Genomic DNA, 18,255 nt, shown 5'->3' on the forward strand with positions numbered 1-18,255 from the left:
CCTCCCCGCCCTCCCCGCCCTCCCCGCCGCCTGTCCAGGGGGGAAGGGTTTTTCTGCAGATATGCCCGAGTCCGGGCCTCTCCTTATCGGGGCAGCTCCCTCCGCCTGTCTGTGCAGCTCCCGGGGCTTCCGCCAGGCCCTGCCGCCTCTCTCCCTTCTCTGGGGGGTTCACTTCGACCAGGAAGAGGGCGGTGAGAGGAGAGCGAGGCCACGATTTCTAGACCCCAGGTTGTGGGCCAAGGCTCCATGGCATCGATAGCCGCGAGCCCCTGTTTGCTCGCCTGAAAAGTGGGGCTTATGATAGCGTCTGTTCATTGGGTCTTGCACGGGTTAATGGCGTTACCTGTAGCGCACTTCCAGCAGCCCCAGGTCAAGCCCCAAGGAAGTCAGTTTTCATTTCATTAGTCCTTCCCAAAACCCAAGGGGTGAGGGTGGGCAGGGATGCCTTCAGAGACACGGACACCCCTATGTGGCCCACCCAGGCACTGGAAATGCAGGAAGCCCGTCTCCACTCTCCCCAAAAGGCGATCACTTGATCTACCTTTGTGTCCCTGGGAGGCAAACCTCTGAGCCAAGGAAAGTCTTGCTTCTGAGGTTTTTGTTGGGTTTTTTTTTCCCATTTTTTTGAGACAAGGTTGCTTTCAGTTGCCCAGGCTGGAGTGCAGTGGCGTGATCACCGCTCACTGCAGCCTCGACCTCCCGGGCTCAAGCAATCCTCCCATCTCAGCCTCCCAAGTAGGTGGGATCACAGGCCTGAGCCACCATCCCTGGCTAATTTTTCTACTTTTTTTTTGAGACGGGAGTTTCACTCTTGTTGCCCAGGCTGGAGTGCAATGGCGAGATCTGGGCTCACGGCAACCTCCGCCTCCCGGGTTCAAGCGATTCTCCTGCCTCAGCCTCCCGAGTAGCTGGGATTACAGGCATGTGCCACCATGCCCAGCTAATTTTGTATTTTTAGTAGAGGCGGGGTTTCTCCATGTTGGTCAGGCTGGTCTTGAACTCCCGATCTCAGATGATCTGCCCGCCTTGGCCTCCCAAAGTGCTGCGATTACAGGCGTGAGCCACTGCACTTGGCCAATTTTTCTAGTTTTTGTAGAGACAAGAGTCTCCCTATGTTGCCCAGGCTGGTCTTGAACTCCTAGGCTCAAGGGATCTTCCTGCCTCCCAAAGTGCTGGGATTACAGGCTGAGCCACCACACCCTACAGAGATTAATTGTTAAATGAGTAAATGAATCCATGAAAGTTTTTAGGGCCTCTTCACAGATACCCAAAGCCCAACAAACAACTCAACGGTCTCTAGAGCAGTCTCTGGGCTCCTGGACCAGATGTCAGACAGGGGCAGCCACCTCTGAACAAAAATCCTTCCTTCCTTAGAAGAAACCTCAGACAGAAGCCGGGCGCGGTGGCTCACGCCTGTAATCCCAGCACTTTGGGAGGCCGAGGCGAGCGGATCACAAGGTCAGGAGTTCAAGACCAGCTTGACCAACATGGTGAAACTCTGTCTCTACTAAAATACAAAAATTAGCCAGGCATGGTGGCGTGCGCCTGTAATCCCAGCTACTCTGGAGGCTGAGGCAGTAGAATCGCTTGAACCCAGGAGGCTGAGTTTGCAGTGAGCCAAGACTGTGCCACTGCACTCCAGCCTGGGCAACAGAGTGAAACTCTCTCAAAAAAAAAAAAAAAAAAAAAAACCTCAGACAGGGACCCAGGAGCCTTTTCCCAGCTGATTAGGCTCCAGAGGAGTGGGTGGCGGGTGCAACCCTAGGCTGGCAGGGGGTTCCCTGCAGGGGGCAAAGGGGTGGGAGAGAAGGAATGTCATGAATGTCAATGGACAACATAGAGCAGGCTATGCGTCCGTGCTGGGAAAAGATATTAATAAATCAACAGCATTCAGATAGGCTGGGTGCGGTGGTTCATGCCTGTCATCCCAGTACTTTGGGAGGCCAAGACAGCCAGATTGCTTGAGCCTAGGAATTCAAGACCAGCCTGGGCAACATGGTGAAACCCCTTCTCTACTAAAAATACAAAAATTAGCCGGGCATGGTGGCATGTGCCTGTAGTCCCAGCTACTCAGGAGGCTGACTGGGAAGGATCACTTGAGCCCGGGAGGTAGAGGTTTCAGTGAGCCATGATCGCACCGCTGCACTCCAGCCTGGACAAGAGGGTCAGACCCTGTCTCAATAAAACAAATAAACCAAAAAATAAAAATAAAAACAAAACAGCATTCAGATGCTGCACCCAGAGAAATACACTATCCATCTGATGTTAAGTGGAAAAGCAGAATATATAGTATGGTTCCACTCAGTAAAAATACATTCTTTTTTTTTTTTTTTTTTTTTGAGATGGAGTCTTACTGTGTTGCCCAGTCTGGAGTGCAGTGGCATGATCTCAACTCACTGCAACCTCCGCCTCCCGGGTTCAAGCAATTCTTTGCCTCAGCCTCCCGAGTAGCTGGGATTACAGGTGCCTGCCACCATGCCCGACTCATTTTTGTATTTTTAGTAGAGATGGGGTTTCACCATGTTGGCCAGGCTGGTCTTGAACTCCTGACCTCGTGATCCACCTACCTCGGCCTCCCAAAGTGTTGGGATTATAGGCGTAAGCCATCGCACCCAGTCAAAAATATATTCGTATCGATGTATACATGCATAGAGACAATGCTAGAAGAAAATTATGGCCAAATGTTTACTGTGATTATTTCCAGGTTGTGGGATTATTTCATATTTATATAGACAATGTTTGATGTTTCATATTATTTCCAGGTAGTTATTTTGTTATTTATATTTTTCTTTTTTTTCAATAAATATATACTATTTGTAAAATTCAAACAAAATCGGCCCGGCACAGTAGCTCACGCCTGTAATACCAGCACTTTGGGAGGCGGAGGCAGGCAGATCACCTGAGGTTGGGATTTCAAGACCAGCCTGACCAACATGGAGAAACCCTGCCTCTACTAAAAATACAAAATTGTCTGGGCATGGTGGTGCATTCCTGTAATCCCAGCTACTTGGAAGGCTGAGGCAGGAGAATTTTTTGAACCTGGAAGGCGGAGGTTGCAGTGAGCTGAGATCCTACCATTGCACTCTAGCTTGGGCAACAAGAGCAAAACTCCGTCTTGAAAATATATATATATATTCAAACAAAATCAATACATGCTATTTTTAGAATATAGGTCCAGGCCGGCACAGAGACTCATGCCTGTAATCCCAGCACTTTGGGAGGCCAAGGCAGGAGGACTGCTTGGGTCCAGGAGTTCCAGACCAGCCTGGACACTATAGCAAAACCCCTCCCCCATCTCTGTTAAAAAAACAAAGATACGAGTCAGTCACTGGGAACCCTGGAAATCATCTCATTGTGTGGAAATCATCTCATTGTATGGAGATGTGCTCATTGTACAGATAGCACAAGTGATATCCATAGGCATGGGGCAGCAAGCTCAAGGTCACAAGGCAAGTAAAAGGAAGAGGCGTGAGCAGAATCCAGGGCCCCTACCTCCCAGCTGGGACCCAGGGCTGGGAGTTTCAGCATCTGGAGACAGGACTTGGTGCCAGAATCCACCGGGTGTTTTGGATTCAGGAGGATGCAGACTCAGACTCCAGACCCCTGGAGGAAGAGGAAATGCCAGGAGGAGCAGAGGGAGGAGAATGAGCATGTGTTGGCTGGTTCAATTTTCTCTTTTTTTTTTGAGACAGGGTCTCACTTTGTTGCCCAGGCTGGAGTGCAGTGGTGTGATTACAGCCCACTGCAGCCTCAACTTCCTGGGCTCAGGTGATTCTCCCAACTTAGCCTCCTGAGTAGCTGGGACTACAGGCATGCACCTTGCCTGGCTAATTTTTTTTTTTTTTTTTTGTAGAGACAGGGTTTCACAATGTCGGCCAGGCTGGTCTCAAACTCCTGAGTTCAAGACATCTGCCTTCCTCAGCCTCCCAAAGTGCTGGGATTACACGTGTGAGCCAATGTGCCCGGCCCCTGGTTCAGTTTTCAAAACTCTCCCTCATTCCCTGCTCACAACAGCCTTGCTAATTAAGCAGTACTGCCCCATTTGCAAAATGAGAAAACAGACCCAGAGAAGTGAAGCAATTTGCTTGACGCCGCACAACTGATGCAGAACTACAGTAAGGGAGGCAGCATTGGAACTCAGCTCTAACTCTCCATTTGCTGTAGTCCAAGGAGAACCTCAATGGTGATGTACTATGAATAGAAAAAAAAAAAAAAAAAAAAAAACACCTTGAGGCCAGGTGCCATGACTCACGCCTGTAATCCTAACACTTTGGGAGGCTGAGGTGGGAGGATCCTTTGAGACCAGGAGTTCAAGACCAGCCTGGGCAAGTTAGTCAGACCCGTCCCCCCGCCCCCACCCACCTCCCATCTCCACAAAAAAAATTAGGAGGGTGTGGTGGCGTGTGCCTGTAATCCCAGCTTCTCAGGAGGCTGAAGTGGGAGGAACACTTGAGCCCAAGAGGTTGAGGCTGCAGTGAGCCATGATTGTACCACTGTACTTCTGCCTGAGTTACAGAGTAAGACTCTGCCTCAAAAAAAAGGAAAAGAAAAAACCCCTTGGGCGGTGGGAGTCCCATGGCCCAAAGTCATTTTAAGTCAGGAGGGGGAATCAATCTTGGAGGCTGCTGGCCTCTCTGGGAGAAAGGATTCACTCTGGCAAAGCCTGCCCTCTCCTCCTTTGGTATCTGTTTCCTGTTCCCTTCACCAAATTGCTGAAACTTGAACCCTGCCCAAGCTTCATGGAGAAAGGGGGCCTGTCTCTTTAACCAGTGGTGGCTGCCGTCCAGATGTTACTTCTGGTACGTGCTGCACGTGCTGTGGACAGTTAAAGGCGCAGGACTCAGATTTCTAGGGAAGGTGTAGAAAGGATAGCTGGCCTGGAGGGCAGCTGCCCGGTGCCATGAGGGGCTTTTCTCATTTTCATCCTTTTCTTATATTCATTTCCTTTTTTGGCCCCAGGAAGAGCAAGGGCCTCGGTAGGATGGCCATATTCTGTGCTGCTAGATGGGCGATCACCTCTCACTAGCACTTAAGCCTCCCTAATAATAATAATAGTAAAAGTAAATCATAATAAAATGTCCTCTTTCTTTTTTTTTTTTGAGACAGAGTCTCACTCTGTCACCCAGGCTGGAGTGCAGTACCTTAAGGCTGGGCACGGTGGCTCACGCCTGTAATCCCAGCACTTTGGAAGGCTGAGGCAGGTGGATCATCTCAGGTCAGGAGTTCCAGACCAGCCTGACCAACATGGAGAAACCCCGTCTCTATTAAAAATACAAAAAATTAGCCAGGCGTGGTGGCGCATGCCAGTAATCCCAGCTACTTGGGAGGCTGAGGCAGGAGAATCGCTTGAACCTGGGAGGTGGAGGTTGTGGTGAGCCGAGATCGCACCATTTCACTCCAGCCTGGGCAACAAGAGCAAAACTCCGTCTCAAAAAAAAAAAAAAGCCTAAACCTCGCATCACACAATATCCCCTTGTAATAAACCTGCACATGTACTCCCTGAACCTAAAATAAAAATTGAGAAAAAAAGAAAAGAAAGAAGGCTGAGTGCGGTGGCTCACACCTGTAATCCCAGCACTCTGGGAGGCCAAGGTGGAAGGACTGCTTGAGTTCAGGAGCTCAAGACCAGCTTGGGCAGCATGGCAAAAACCTGCCTCTCCAAAAAATATCAAAAAAAAAAAAAATTAGCTGGGCATAATGGTGAGGGCCTATAGTTCTAGCTACTCAGGAGGCTGACTTGGGAGGATCACTTAAGCCTGGGAGATGGAGGTTGCAGTGAGCTGTGATTGTGCCACTGTACTCCAGCCTGGGCAACAGAGTGAGACCTTCTCTCTAAATAAATAAATAAATAGGACTGGGCGTGGTGGCTCACACCTGTAATCCCAGAACTTTGGGAGGCCACAGTGGGTAGATCACAAGTAAGGAGTTCGAGACCAGCCTGGCCAACATGGTGAAACTCCATCTCTACTAAAAATACAAAAATCAGCCAGGCATGGTGGCAGGTTCCTGTAATCCCAGCTACTCGGGAGGCTGAGGCAGGAGAATTGCTTGAAACCAGAAGGCGGAGGTTGCGGTGAGCCAAGATTGCGCCACTACACTCCAGCCTGGGCAACAAGAGCAAAACTCCGTCTAAATAAATAAATACATAAATAAATAAGGCAGGCACAGTGGCTTACGCCTGTAATCCCAGCACTTTGGGAGGCTGAGGCAGTTGGATCATCTGAGGTCAGCAGTTTGAGACCATGCTGGCCAATGTTGTGAAACCCGGTCTCTACTAAAAACACAAAAATTAGCCAGGCGTGTTGGCTGTAATCCTAGCTACTTGGGAGGCTGAGGCATGACAATTGCTTGAACCTAGGAGGCAGAGGTTGCAGTGAGCTGAGATCGCACCTCTGCACTTTAGCCTGGGGGACAAAGTGCGACTGTCTCAAAAAAATAAAAAATAAAAATAAGTAAAAAAAATTAATAAAATAAAAATGGTAAGCAGACTGTAGGACCACCTGGACAGTTCCTTCTAAAGGGCACTGGCCTCAGCAAACATTTGTGTCTGCTCACAGCCCACCAGAGGCCACCTCAAATGACCGTTTAATTTCCAACAACTGGGAAGCACTGTCTGGCTTTGGAATGTACTGAAACCAAAGTGGAAACAATCACCCATTGTCTGCCTCTGTGCTTGTATTGAATTTTTTTCCCAAGATACAAAGCAAAATTTCTCTTTTGCATCGATGATTCACAATTTAAAGGCATTTTCAAAGTATGAGACATTAGTGTCTTATGTTATTTAATAAGTTAAAACTTAGGGCTGACATCAAGAAGACGATTTGGTGTGGTTGGAGACATTGATGGCCCTTGGCTGGATTTGGATTTGTGTCCACGTGTGGTGTACATGCAGCTAGACAGGTCTGTTAACAAAATATTTTTTGGGAAGTCTAGTTTCTGGTGGTTAGTTTGTTTTTTTTTTTTAGACGGAGTCTCACTCTGTTCTGTTGCCCAGGCTGGAGTGCAGTGGCGCGATCTCAGCTCACTGCAACCTCTGCCTCGCTGGTTCAAGCGATTCTCATGCCTCAGTCTCTCAAGTAGCTGGGATTACAGGCGCCTGCCACCATGCCCAGCTAATTTTTGCATTTTTATTTTTTTATTTTTATTTTTTATTTATTTATTTATTTTTGAGATGGAGTCTCGCTCTGTCGCCCAGGCTGGAGTGCAGTGGCGCGATCTCGGCTCACTGCAAGCTCCGCCTCCCGGGTTCACGCCATTCTCCTGCCTCAGCCTCCCGAGTAGCTGGGACTACAGGCTCCTGCCACCACGCCCGGCTAATTTTTTATATTTTTAGTAGAGACAGGGTTTCACCTTGTTAGCCAGGATGGTCTCAGTCTCCTGAGCTCGTGCTCTGGCGGCCTCGGCCTCCCAAAATGCTGGGATTACAGGCGTGAGCCACCGCTCCCAGCCTAATTTTTGTATTTTTAGTAGAGACAGGTTTTCACCATGTTGGTCAGGCTGGTTTCGAACTCCTGACCTCAAGTGATCGGCCCATCTCGGCCTCCTAAAGTGCTGGAATTACAGACGTGGGCCACCACTCCTGGCCTCTGGTGGTTCCCCTTCCCCTCCTCCTCCCTTTTCCTTTCTTCTTCTTTCTTCCTCTTCTTTCTTCTCTCTCTTTTTTTTTTTCCTCCACTTTTTCATATTGTTTCAAGTGTTTTTGCAGTGAGGATAGTCTTTTTTTTTTTTTTTTTTTTTGAGACGGAGTCTCACTCTGTCGCCCAGGCTGGAGTGCAGTGGCGTGATCTCGGCTCACTGCAAGGCTGCAACCTCCGCCTCACAGGTTCAAGCAGTTCTCCTACCTCAGCCTCCTGAGGAACAGGGATTATAGGCATGCGCCACCACGCCCGGCTAGTTTTCGTATTTTTAATAGAGATGGGGTTTCACCATGTTGGTCAGGCTGGTCTCAAACTCCTGACCTCGTGATCCGCCCGCCTTGGCCTCCCAAAGTGCTGGGATTACAGGCGTGAGCCACCGCGCGCGGCGAGAGGATGGTCATTTTTACAGAAACAAAGTTGTTGTGTGTGTATGTTTTTAAATGTTGGGGCTGTTGAATCCATCAGTAGCAAAGGGGCCCAACACGTGTTCGGTTTGGCTGCCTCGATGTTTTTTTCACGAGTGAACTGGATGCTTCCAGTCCTCCCCAGACCCCTGCACTTAACTCCACTGGACTTCACTTTTCCGGCCTGCAAACGGGTGGTCCCGCCCCCGGCAGCTTCCGTCCCGCCCTCGCCGTGGCTCCGCCCTCTTCTCTCTGGCCCGCCTCTCTCTCCTCCCTCCGCCCTCCCGTTTTCCATCTGTCGTAAAAGACACGGCGACGCTTGACGGCCGGCGTCGTTTGACCGCTGGAGGCCACCGAGAAGAAGGAGGAAGCAGGGGTGGCGACTGCTGCGGTGGTTGCGGCGGGGGCAGGGGTGGGCGCCGCGGTCCGGGCCGGGCAGTGAGGCGCGGGCGGCCGGGCCGGTGGGCTGGGCAGCGGGCCCGGCGGCCGCCCTCGCGCCCTTGCCCGCGCCTGGCGGCCCGATGTGGCTGCAGCAGCGGCTCAAGGGGCTGCCGGGACTGCTGTCGAGCAGCTGGGCCCGCCGCCTCCTCTGCCTGCTTGGCCTCCTGCTGCTGCTTCTGTGGTTTGGGGGGTCCGGTGCGCGGCGGGCGGCGGGCGGCCTGCACCTGCTGCCCTGGTCCCGCGGTGAGCCGGGCGCCGCCGAGTCGTCTGCCTGCCTGGAGGCGGCCACCCGCGCCTGGCGCGGCCTGCGGGAGCGCGGCGAGGCGGTACCGCTGGGTCCTGGAGTGCCGGCCCTGGTGGCCAACGGCTTCCTGGCCCTGGACGTGGCCGCCAATCGGCTGTGGGTGACCCCCGGGGAGCGGGAGCCCGCCGTGGCGCCGGACTTTATGCCCTTCGTGCAGCTGCGCCCGCTGAGCGCGCTGGCTGAAGCTGGAGAGGCGGTGCTGCTGCTGCGGGAGGGGCTGCTGCGCCGCGTGCGTTGCCTGCAGCTGGGGTCCCCAGGTCCCGGCCCCGTGGCCGCCGGCCCGGGGCCCGCCTCCGTCTCTGGCCTTGCCGCGGGGTCCGGCCGCGACTGCGTGCTGCTGCAAGAGGACTTTCTGGCGCACAGGGGCCGACCCCACGTCTACCTGCAGCGCATCCAGCTCAACAACCCCACGGAGCGCGTGGCAGCGCTGCAGACTGTGGGGCCCACTGCCGGCCCAGCCCCCAAGGCCTTCACCAGTACCCTGGAGAAGGTCGGAGACCATCAGTTCCTCCTCTACTCAGGCCGGTCCCCGCCTACGCCCACTGGGTTGGTGCACCTGGTGGTGGTGGCCGCCAAGAAGCTGGTGAACCGCCTCCAAGTGGCTCCCAAGACGCAGCTGGATGAGACGGTGCTGTGGGTGGTGCACGTCTCTGGCCCCATTAACCCCCAGGTGCTCAAAAGCAAAGCAGCCAAGGAGCTCAAGGCGCTGCAGGACTTGGCACGGAAGGAAATGCTGGAGCTCTTGGAGATGCCAGCGGCGGAGCTGCTTCAAGACCACCAGCTCCTTTGGGCTCAGCTCTTCAGCCCAGGTGAGTCCTGGCCAGCGCTTGGTCCACCCTAGATATGTCCCTCCAAAGTCTGCAGAGGTGACACTGAAGGTGATGGTGGGGTGGTTAAAACTTGGGCTTGGCGTTTCACCAGGGGTTGAATCTGCTCAACTGCTTAGTGTCTGTGCGACCTTTGGATTCGTCGCCTAATTTCTCTGGGCTTGTATTTAATAACACAGTAACGCCTACCTCAGAAGGTTTTTATGAGACTGTAGTGGACAATTGAGTGTAAAGGTCAATTCTTTCTGTTATTTGTTTTGGTAGATGGGGCGTGATGTGAGCAGAGTGAAGTGTTTTAGAGTCAGTTTGCAGAGGTGAAACCAGCAGGTGGATCCCCTGATTCTTTGCTCAGCACCGCAGTCGGCCTGGTGACAGAGGAGGGCTTCTTGACATAACCCCTGCTAGGCTGAGGTGCGTCGTAGCAGTTGTGGCTGCAACTGGTTCACAGGGAGGTTGGAGAATCCCTTCTTTTAGCAGGTTGAGATGCTCCCGCCTGATGAAAACTCTCCTCTCATTGACCGTTAAAGAGAAGAAAATCCTGTTCTGGATGAGAGAGGGGGTTTGGTTTCCAGGGTTCCAGTTGTCTGAACCCTTGTGTTTGGTTGCTCAGAGAGTTGAGTTCATTCAGGAAGTATCTATTGAATGCTTCTGCCAGGGCTGTTCTATGCATGGGGGGTGCAGATGGGAACCAGAGTTCCTGTTCTTATGGTGCTTGCTTAAATTCTGGTTGGGAGGAAGACAGACATTAGAAAAGTGAAAATTAAAATTAAAATAAGGCAGCTTTTTAGGCTAGAACGTGCTGGCTGGGCGCGGTGGCTGACGCCTGTAATCCCAGCACTTTGGGAGGCTGAGGCAGGTGGGTCACCTGAGGTCAGGAGTTCAAGACCAACCTGGCCAAGGTGGTGAAACCTTGTCTCTACTAAAAATACAAAACTTAGCCTGACCTCGTGATCCGTCCGCCTCGGCCTCCCAAAGTGCTGGGATTACAGGCATAAGCCACTGTGCCCCGCGAGAGGATAGTCATCTTCACAGAAACAAAGTTGTTGTGTGTATGTTTTTAAATCTTAGGGCTGTTGAATCCATCAGTAGCAAAGGGGCCCAACGTATTTATTCAGCAAGTGTCTATTGAATGCTTCTGCCAGGGCTGTTTTAGGCATGGGTGGTGGCCTGCAACTGTAGTCCCAGCTACTCAGAGGCTGAGACAGGAGAATCACTTGAACCTGGGAGGTGGAGGCTGTAGTAAGCTGAGATGGTTCCACTGCGCTCAAGCCTGGGCGACAGAGTAAGACTCTGTCTCAATAAATGAATAAATACATACATAAAGCTACAGGACTGGAGAGAGAAAGGACAGAGAGGAGAAGTGGCCTGAGACTGGCCTCAGCACTGGTGACTGATCTGGCACAGGAGATCTGACCATAGGGTTGGCGCCAAGTCCTGGTTAAGTCTGCGTTCCTCTGGGCTCTGGCACCAGGCCCCGCTGCTTTTTAACAAGATTCTAGATTTCAGGCCCACAGGCTCAAGTTGGTTGTGTAAACAAGACAGGCTGGCTCTCTTCTATACTTTAGGGAGACGGGCATCACTGTCTTTATCATTAAGGCACAACACCTCACTCTTCTGCTGCCCTTGGTCTTTATTTCGTATGCTCTGCCTCCCAGCTGTCCTTCCCCCTTAACATGCAGCTTTCATGGTGTTGCAGGAGTGGAAATGAAGAAGATCACTGACACCCACACGCCGTCTGGCCTGACCGTGAACCTGACACTCTATTACATGCTCTCCTGCTCGCCAGCCCCGCTGCTCAGCCCCTCCCTGAGCCACAGGGAGCGAGACCAGATGGAGTCGACGCTCAACTATGAAGATCACTGCTTCAGCGGCCACGCCACCATGCACGCCGAGAACCTGTGGCCAGGGCGGCTGTCCTCCGTCCAGCAGATCCTGCAGCTCTCTGACCTGTGGAGGCTGACCCTCCAGAAGCGTGGCTGCAAGGGGCTGGTGAAGGTGGGTGCCCCAGGCATCCTGCAGGGCATGGTGCTCAGCTTCGGGGGGCTGCAGTTCACGGAGAACCACCTCCAGTTCCAGGCCGACCCCGACGTGCTGCACAACAGCTATGCATTGCATGGCATCCGCTACAAGAACGACCATATCAACCTGGCCGTGCTGGCGGATGCCGAGGGCAAGCCCTACCTACACGTGTCGGTGGAGTCCCGTGGCCAGCCTGTCAAGATCTACGCCTGCGAGGCGGGCTGCCTGGATGAGCCAGTGGAGCTGACCTCAGCGCCCATGGGCCACACCTTCTCGGTCATGGTGACACAGCCCATCACGCCACTGCTCTACATCTCCACCGACCTCACACACCTGCAGGACCTGCGGCACACGCTGCACCTCAAGGCCATCCTGGCCCATGATGAGCACATGGCCCAGCAGGACCCCGGGCTGCCCTTCCTCTTCTGGTTCAGTGTGGCCTCCCTCATCACCCTCTTCCACCTCTTCCTCTTCAAGCTCATCTACAACGAGTACTGTGGGCCTGGAGCCAAGCCCCTCTTCAGGAGTAAGGTAGGAAGCCGCCATCTGGTCGAAACCCGAGGCCTCGGCCTTGCTCTCAGCCCTGTGTCTCGGAAGGGGCTAGCCTGGCGAGGGGGGGTGAGGCCTGGGCAGGAATGGGTGTCCTGATGCCCTCAGCCCTTAACACCAGAGAGAGCGCACAAGTGTTTTGAGAGGAGACGACGAGGAAGGGAAAGCTGTGGAAATCCAGGTGTGAATTGATGGTCTTCTGGCTTCCCAGGGCAGCCCTCCCCTCCTCCCCCAACATAAATCTCAGCATTTAAAAATAACTGCAAGCTGGGTGTGGTGGCTTGTGCCTGTAGTCCCAGCTACTTGGGAGGCTGAGATGGGAGAATCCCTTGAGCCCAGGAGTTTGAGGCTGCAGTGAACTATGATTGTGTCATTGCACTCTAGGTTGGGCAACAGAGCAAGACCCTGTCTCAAAAAAGCAAAAAACAAAACAAAAAAGCAAATAAAAGTAAAAAAAAAAAAAAAAAAAAAAAAAAGGCAGGGCCTGGTGGCTCATGCCTATAATCTCAACACTTTGGGAGGCTGAGGTGGGAGGATCCTTTGAGCCCAGTAGTTTGAGACCAGCCTGGGCAGGATAACGAGGACTTGTCTCTACAAAAAATTTAAAAATCAGCCAGGTGTGGTGGTGCACGCTTGTAGTCCCAGCTACTTAGGAGGCTGAGGTGGGAGGATCACTTGAGCCCAGGAGTTTGAGGCTGCGGTGAGCTGTGATTACACCATTGCACTCCATCCCAGGTGACAGAAGTGAGACCCTGTCTAAAATAATAATAATGAGGCTGGGTGCAGTGGCTCATGCCTATAATCCCAGTACTTTGGGAGGCTGAGGCGGGTGGATCACCTGAGGTCAGGAGTTCAAGACCAGCCTGGCCAACATAGCGAAACCCCATCTGTACTAAAAATACAAAAATTAGCTGGGCATGGTGGTGCATGCCTGTAATTCCAGCTACTTGGGAGGCTGAGGCAGGAGAATTGCTTGAACCCGGGAGGCGGAGGTTGCAGTGACCCGAGATCATGCCAGTACACTCCAGGCTGGGTGACAGAGTGAGACTCTGTCTCAAAAAAATAAAAATAATAATAATAAAAAATAATAATACAAATAAAATAAAAATAACTGCAACAAGCCCCTAGGTTGACTTGAAGCCTCTGTCTGAACTGCTGGCGGGATCCCCAGCTTCCCCCCATGTGCCTGTTCATGGCATGCAGAGGTCAGCCCCTTGCTCCAGGCCTCTGACCAGAGTGGCCATCTCGTTAGCATAGGACGCAGGACAGAAGCATTGCCCTCCAGTTTCCTGAGACATGTTTGCCCCTGGAAGCGGTGATTTTGGCCATCATTGCTGCAAGACTCTCATCGGGGCAGCATCTTAGCATCAGCATTGCTGTCGTGGGGTGAGGCTGCCTACTGTGTCCTGCCGCCCGGCCTTCTGTGCTTCCTCAGGAGAAAGACCAGCAGGGATTCCAGGGGGAGGCCTTTGTTAGCAGTTGTAGAAGAAAATGTTTCCCAAAGAGCTGAGCTGTTGTTTCCCTTTCTCTTCTCTCCTCCCTCATCCCCCTGTCTCCTCCCCTCTACTCTTCCTCCCCTCCCCTCCCTTCTTTTCTTTTCTCATTTATCTTCTCTTTTTAAATGTAGTGACAGTAGAGAGGTATATTAGGCTCTGTGTCTGTGCTCCCAAGTAGTCAGCCCAGATCCCACCCTGGAGAAATGGGAAGTGTCCCATCACATCCACAGGGATGCCTGCGGCTTCTAGTTTCTGGCCCAAGACCAGGACTTGGAAAAGGAAGCAGAACTTGACCTGAAAGCAGAAGAGTGGGAGACAGGGCTGAATTCCTCAAGTTCGAAGAAAGATCAAAAGTCAGATCAAAAAGGACCACACAGAGGCCTTCCTTGTGAGCCGCCTCTGAACTAGCTGCACTAGGACAGGTGCCAAATGTGCATCGTGTGGGTTTTGCCGTCTGTTGGGCAGGCGGCTGCTTTTCCCTGCTGCTTGGTGGCTTCTCTGCCCTTGCTCTTGAGTGCACCTTCGGTTCCCCCCACAGCTGGGGAAATGAGCCAAACTACCTTCATGGGGTACTGACCGATCTCTCCTTGACTCAGGCTCAAGCTGGGCCGTGCCAGAGCGGAGCCAGTGAACACTCAGCTCCAGAAGGGCCCAGGCCACTGAGTCCGTGGTAATTCTGCAAGGCTGGGTCAGAGCCAGGGTGTGGTGCCACTAGGGTTGTCTCCGTAGCCTATTTCTGTAGCTGGCCACTGGGGTTGGCAGTGAACAATAATCACACTTGTTTTGTGAATTGAACAGGAAGATCCCAGTGTCTGAGTGAACTAACAGTCCTGCTTTCAGCCACCATTTGCACAAGACACCCAGCACTGAAAGTCCCGCTGCCAGGAACAAGGGATCCTTTGGAAGCACCCGCCCTTTGTGCCTTGTTGGGGGAAACCAGTGACGCAGAAGTGAGTGTGGATACACCAGAGTTTGCATTGGAAGGAACGAGTGTCACGTGGGGGGGGAAGGGGCCAGTGGACCTTTTGTAAGCTTTCCACTCAATAAAACGAACCTGTATGGCAAATACTTGAAATGGAACTCACTCCTTCCGTTTTCCCCCTTTCTTCTGTCCCAGGAAATAGACCATCTTTTGAAAAGACTCTTGTCTAGGAAAAGTTGTGTCCTTTTCCTAATTTAACGTGTTCTTTCTTAATGAAGTTTTAATTTATTTTGGTTGAGATTTTACTAGATGGCTTTTGCATCCCCTGTAGATGGTGAGTGTTGGCGGTGATGTCCGTCTCAGCGTTCAGAGGCCCCACGGTCCCGAGGCTGGGCCGGGGCCCCCCAGGGTGGCTGTGCTGCTGCCTGTAGGAGGGTGCGGATTGCGCTGTTACCTTGGGTTTGCACGCCCTTTCTTAGGAGCCTATGGACATCTGTGGTTTTGTACTTTGGGGCTTCAGGGGAGGTGTTTAACTTTCTAGTGATTGATGATTGTCAGGTTTTGAAATACCAAAGCTTTTTTGTTCCGTTTTTAAATAAATGTCTTTCAAACTTTCATGACCGGTTTGTGTGTGGTTAAAACCTAGAGACATGCACCACGTCTGCCCTCAGCACTAGATCTGTCAGAAACAGGACACCCACCCGGCCCCGCTGTCACAACGCTATTTCTTTCCGGTATGTTCTACCTCTCTTCAAAGGAGTCTGCCCAGAAGATGTGTTGGTGGCCACCTTTCTGCTTGCCAGGGGGTTGCTGAGTGGCCCTGCCGAGTGGGTTGCTTCTGGCATTACCCCAGCTCCTTCCCTGCTAAGGTGCACTCTCCCCCACCTGCCCTAAAGAGCCAGGGTTCTCCTGCCCTGGGTTTTGCTGGCTATAGGACGTCAGCAAGACAAACTCTGAGTGGTCCTTCTCCAGGTTGTCTGCTGAAGCCACCTTCGGATGCCTCCCCTCTGTGGGGAGGAGAAGGGAACTGTCCACTCCGGGGACCAAAAAGGGGCCAAGCCAGGCATGGCAGTCCACCTGCGGGGCTGTCCTCAGCGTCTTGGCATTTAGACTTTCTCTGCGTTCCCAGACAGCATTTTAAGCAGCGTGACTCACCGGGAAGCCTGGTCTGCCTGCAAAGCAGCCAAATGTCTGGCCCACAGCTGACGGTTATGAGAGTGAACTCAAGTTCTGCTCTTAGTGGCACTGGTAACCCACTTACTTCTGTCCATGCGGCACCTTCTCCCCTGGCTGGTGCAGAGCTCTGACATGTGATCTTCCAGCCGTGGGCCACGGGCTGGTTCACCATTACAGAGTGGGAACCTCCTGGGGTGCAGTTGGTGTCATTTACAGTGTGACATTAAACGGAAAGCTGTTAGACCACAAGAACTGCAGCTCCCATTCCTTCTTGAACTTGGAACTGGGCATGTTGCAGGCTCCCATAAATGTAAAACAAGGCCGGGCGCAGTGGCTCACGCCTGTAATCCCAGCACTTTGGGAGGCTGAGGTGGGCAGATCACCTGAGGTCGGGAGTTCGAGACCAGCCTGACCAACATGGAGAAACCCCATCTCCACTAAAAATACAAAATTAGCCAGGCGTGGTGGTGGATGCCTGTAATCCCAGCTACTCGGGAGGGTGAGGCAGGAGAATCGCTTGAACCTGGGAGGCGGAGGTTGCGGTGAGCCGAGATCGTGCCATTGCACTCCAGCCTGGGCAACAAGAGCGAAACTCCATCTCAAAAAAACAAACCTTTGTATGTGGTGCCTCAGAAATACCTATCGAATGATTAGAATGTCAATAAACTGAGGTTTGTAAAGTACAGCTCTCATTAAGTGCTCACCATACGTGTTAGATATTTCACATCAACACGGCCTTTTGGGACGAAGAGGTTGCTGGGGGTTAAGATCCCAGTTTGAGAGATGTGGAACTTGGACCTCACACAGTGAATCATTTGTCCAAGGCCACGCGACCATGGAGTGACTGGAGTGCAAACTCTGCCTCGATGCCGGTGCAGGCTTGCTTGGAGTCCCCACACTGCCATTTCTCCCCATGGCGTGCGTCTGATGGCTTCTGTGGCATGGCTCAGTGTCCACAGGGCTTCCAGCTGGCCACCGTGGTAGAGAGGAGATGCTGGTGGTCCACGATGGAGCGGGCCAAGCATTAACCCTGGTGGGTCCCATCTGCATCATCCAGTGGAGGCTGTGGCTGCACAGAGAGCCTTTTTCTTTTCTTTTTTGAGACAGGGTCTTGCTGTTGCCCAGGCTGGAGTGCAGTGGCACGATCTCTGCTCACTGCAAGCTCCACCTCCCAGGTTCACGCCACTCTCCTGCCTCAACCTCCTGAGTAGCTGGGACTACAGGTGCCCGCCACCACGCCTGGCTAATTTTCTGTATTTTTAATAGAGACGGGGGTTTCACCATGTTGGCCAGGATGGTCTTGAACTCCTGACCTCGTGATACCTCTGTCCCATCCCACATTCTCTCAGCCACTCTTTTTTATTTATTTTTTTTTGAGACGGGGTCTCATTCTGTTGTCCAGGCTGGAGTGCCATATGGCAATCTCAGCTCACTGCAACCTCCTCCTCCCAGGTTCAAGTGATTCTCCTGCTTCACTCAGCCTCCTGAGCAGCTGGGATTACAGGTGTGAGCCACCACACCTGGCTAATTTTTGTATTTTTGGAAGAGACGGGGTTTTACCATGTTGGCCAGGCTGGTCTCGAACTCCTGACCTCAGGTGATCCACCCACCTCTGCCTCCCAAAGTGCTGGGATTACAGACTTGAGCCACCGTGCCCAGCCTCTCCCAGCCACCTTGACTCCTGCCATTGTGGCGACAGCCAGCTCTGCATGGGTATGAGTGTCCTGGCAGCACCCAACATCAGCCTCTGTCATCTTTAGGAAGCTGTGAGGCACTCAGGCATATGTAGCCTTGAAGCATGTGAATGATAACACCGTTTGGGGCTACCCTTCACCCGTGGGACATGGAGCCAGTAGACACAAGCTCTCCTCTTCTGTCCCTGGCGTGGACAATTCGGAGGCACATTTTATTCGGCTCCTCAGAAGGTGCTACGGTTTGGATATGGTTTGTTGACATTTGGCCCTCAGTGTGGCAGTGTTGGGAGGTGGGGCTTTGTGGGAGGTGTTTGGGTCACAAGAGTGGATCCCTCATGGATGGCTTGATGCCTTCTCTCAGGAGTGAATGAGTTCTTGTGGGAACGGATATATAACCTGCTCCCAAGAGAGCAGGTTGTTATAAAACCAGGAAGCCCCTCGGGTTTTGCTTCTTTACACGTGTCTGCTTCCCCTTCAACCTTCTCCACCATGCTACGAGGCCAGGCAGATGGTGGCATCATGCCCTCGAACTTCTCAGCATGCAGAGCCGTGAGGTAAATAAACCTTTTTTCTTGACTGGGCGCGGTGGCTCACGCCTGTAATCCCAGCACTTTGGGAGGCCGAGGCGGGTGGATCACAAGGTCAGGAGATCAAGACTATCCTGGCCAACATGGTGAAACCCTGTCTCCACTAAAAATACAAAAATTGGCTGGGTGCGGTAGCTCACGCCTGTAATCCCAGTACTTTGGGAGGCCGAGGCAGGCGGATCACGAGGTTAGGAGATCG

The 18,255-nt window shown here is 52.5% G+C and overlaps 1 protein-coding gene across 2 annotated transcripts; it reads left to right on the plus strand.

The window, feature by feature from the left end:
• The first annotated feature begins 8,371 nt into the window (after positions 1–8,371).
• Positions 8,372–14,743, plus strand: KIAA2013 (KIAA2013 ortholog). Of its 2 annotated transcripts, XM_054438821.2 has the most exons (3): positions 8,372–9,595; positions 11,310–12,163; positions 14,476–14,743. In XM_054438821.2, the coding sequence occupies exons 1-3, from the start codon at positions 8,563–8,565 to the stop codon at positions 14,491–14,493; spliced, it is 1,905 nt and encodes a 634-aa protein (XP_054294796.1). In that variant the 5' UTR covers positions 8,372–8,562; the 3' UTR covers positions 14,494–14,743. The 2 variants fall into 2 exon arrangements, with proteins under 2 accessions (XP_054294796.1, XP_054294805.1); XM_054438830.2 differs by lacking the exon at positions 14,476–14,743 and having other exon boundaries at positions 8,374–9,595; positions 11,310–14,469.
• Positions 14,744–18,255: the final 3,512 nt, after the last annotated feature.

This window comes from Pongo pygmaeus, chromosome 1 (assembly GCF_028885625.2).
Source record: "Pongo pygmaeus isolate AG05252 chromosome 1, NHGRI_mPonPyg2-v2.0_pri, whole genome shotgun sequence".
NCBI lineage: Eukaryota > Metazoa > Chordata > Mammalia > Primates > Hominidae > Pongo > Pongo pygmaeus.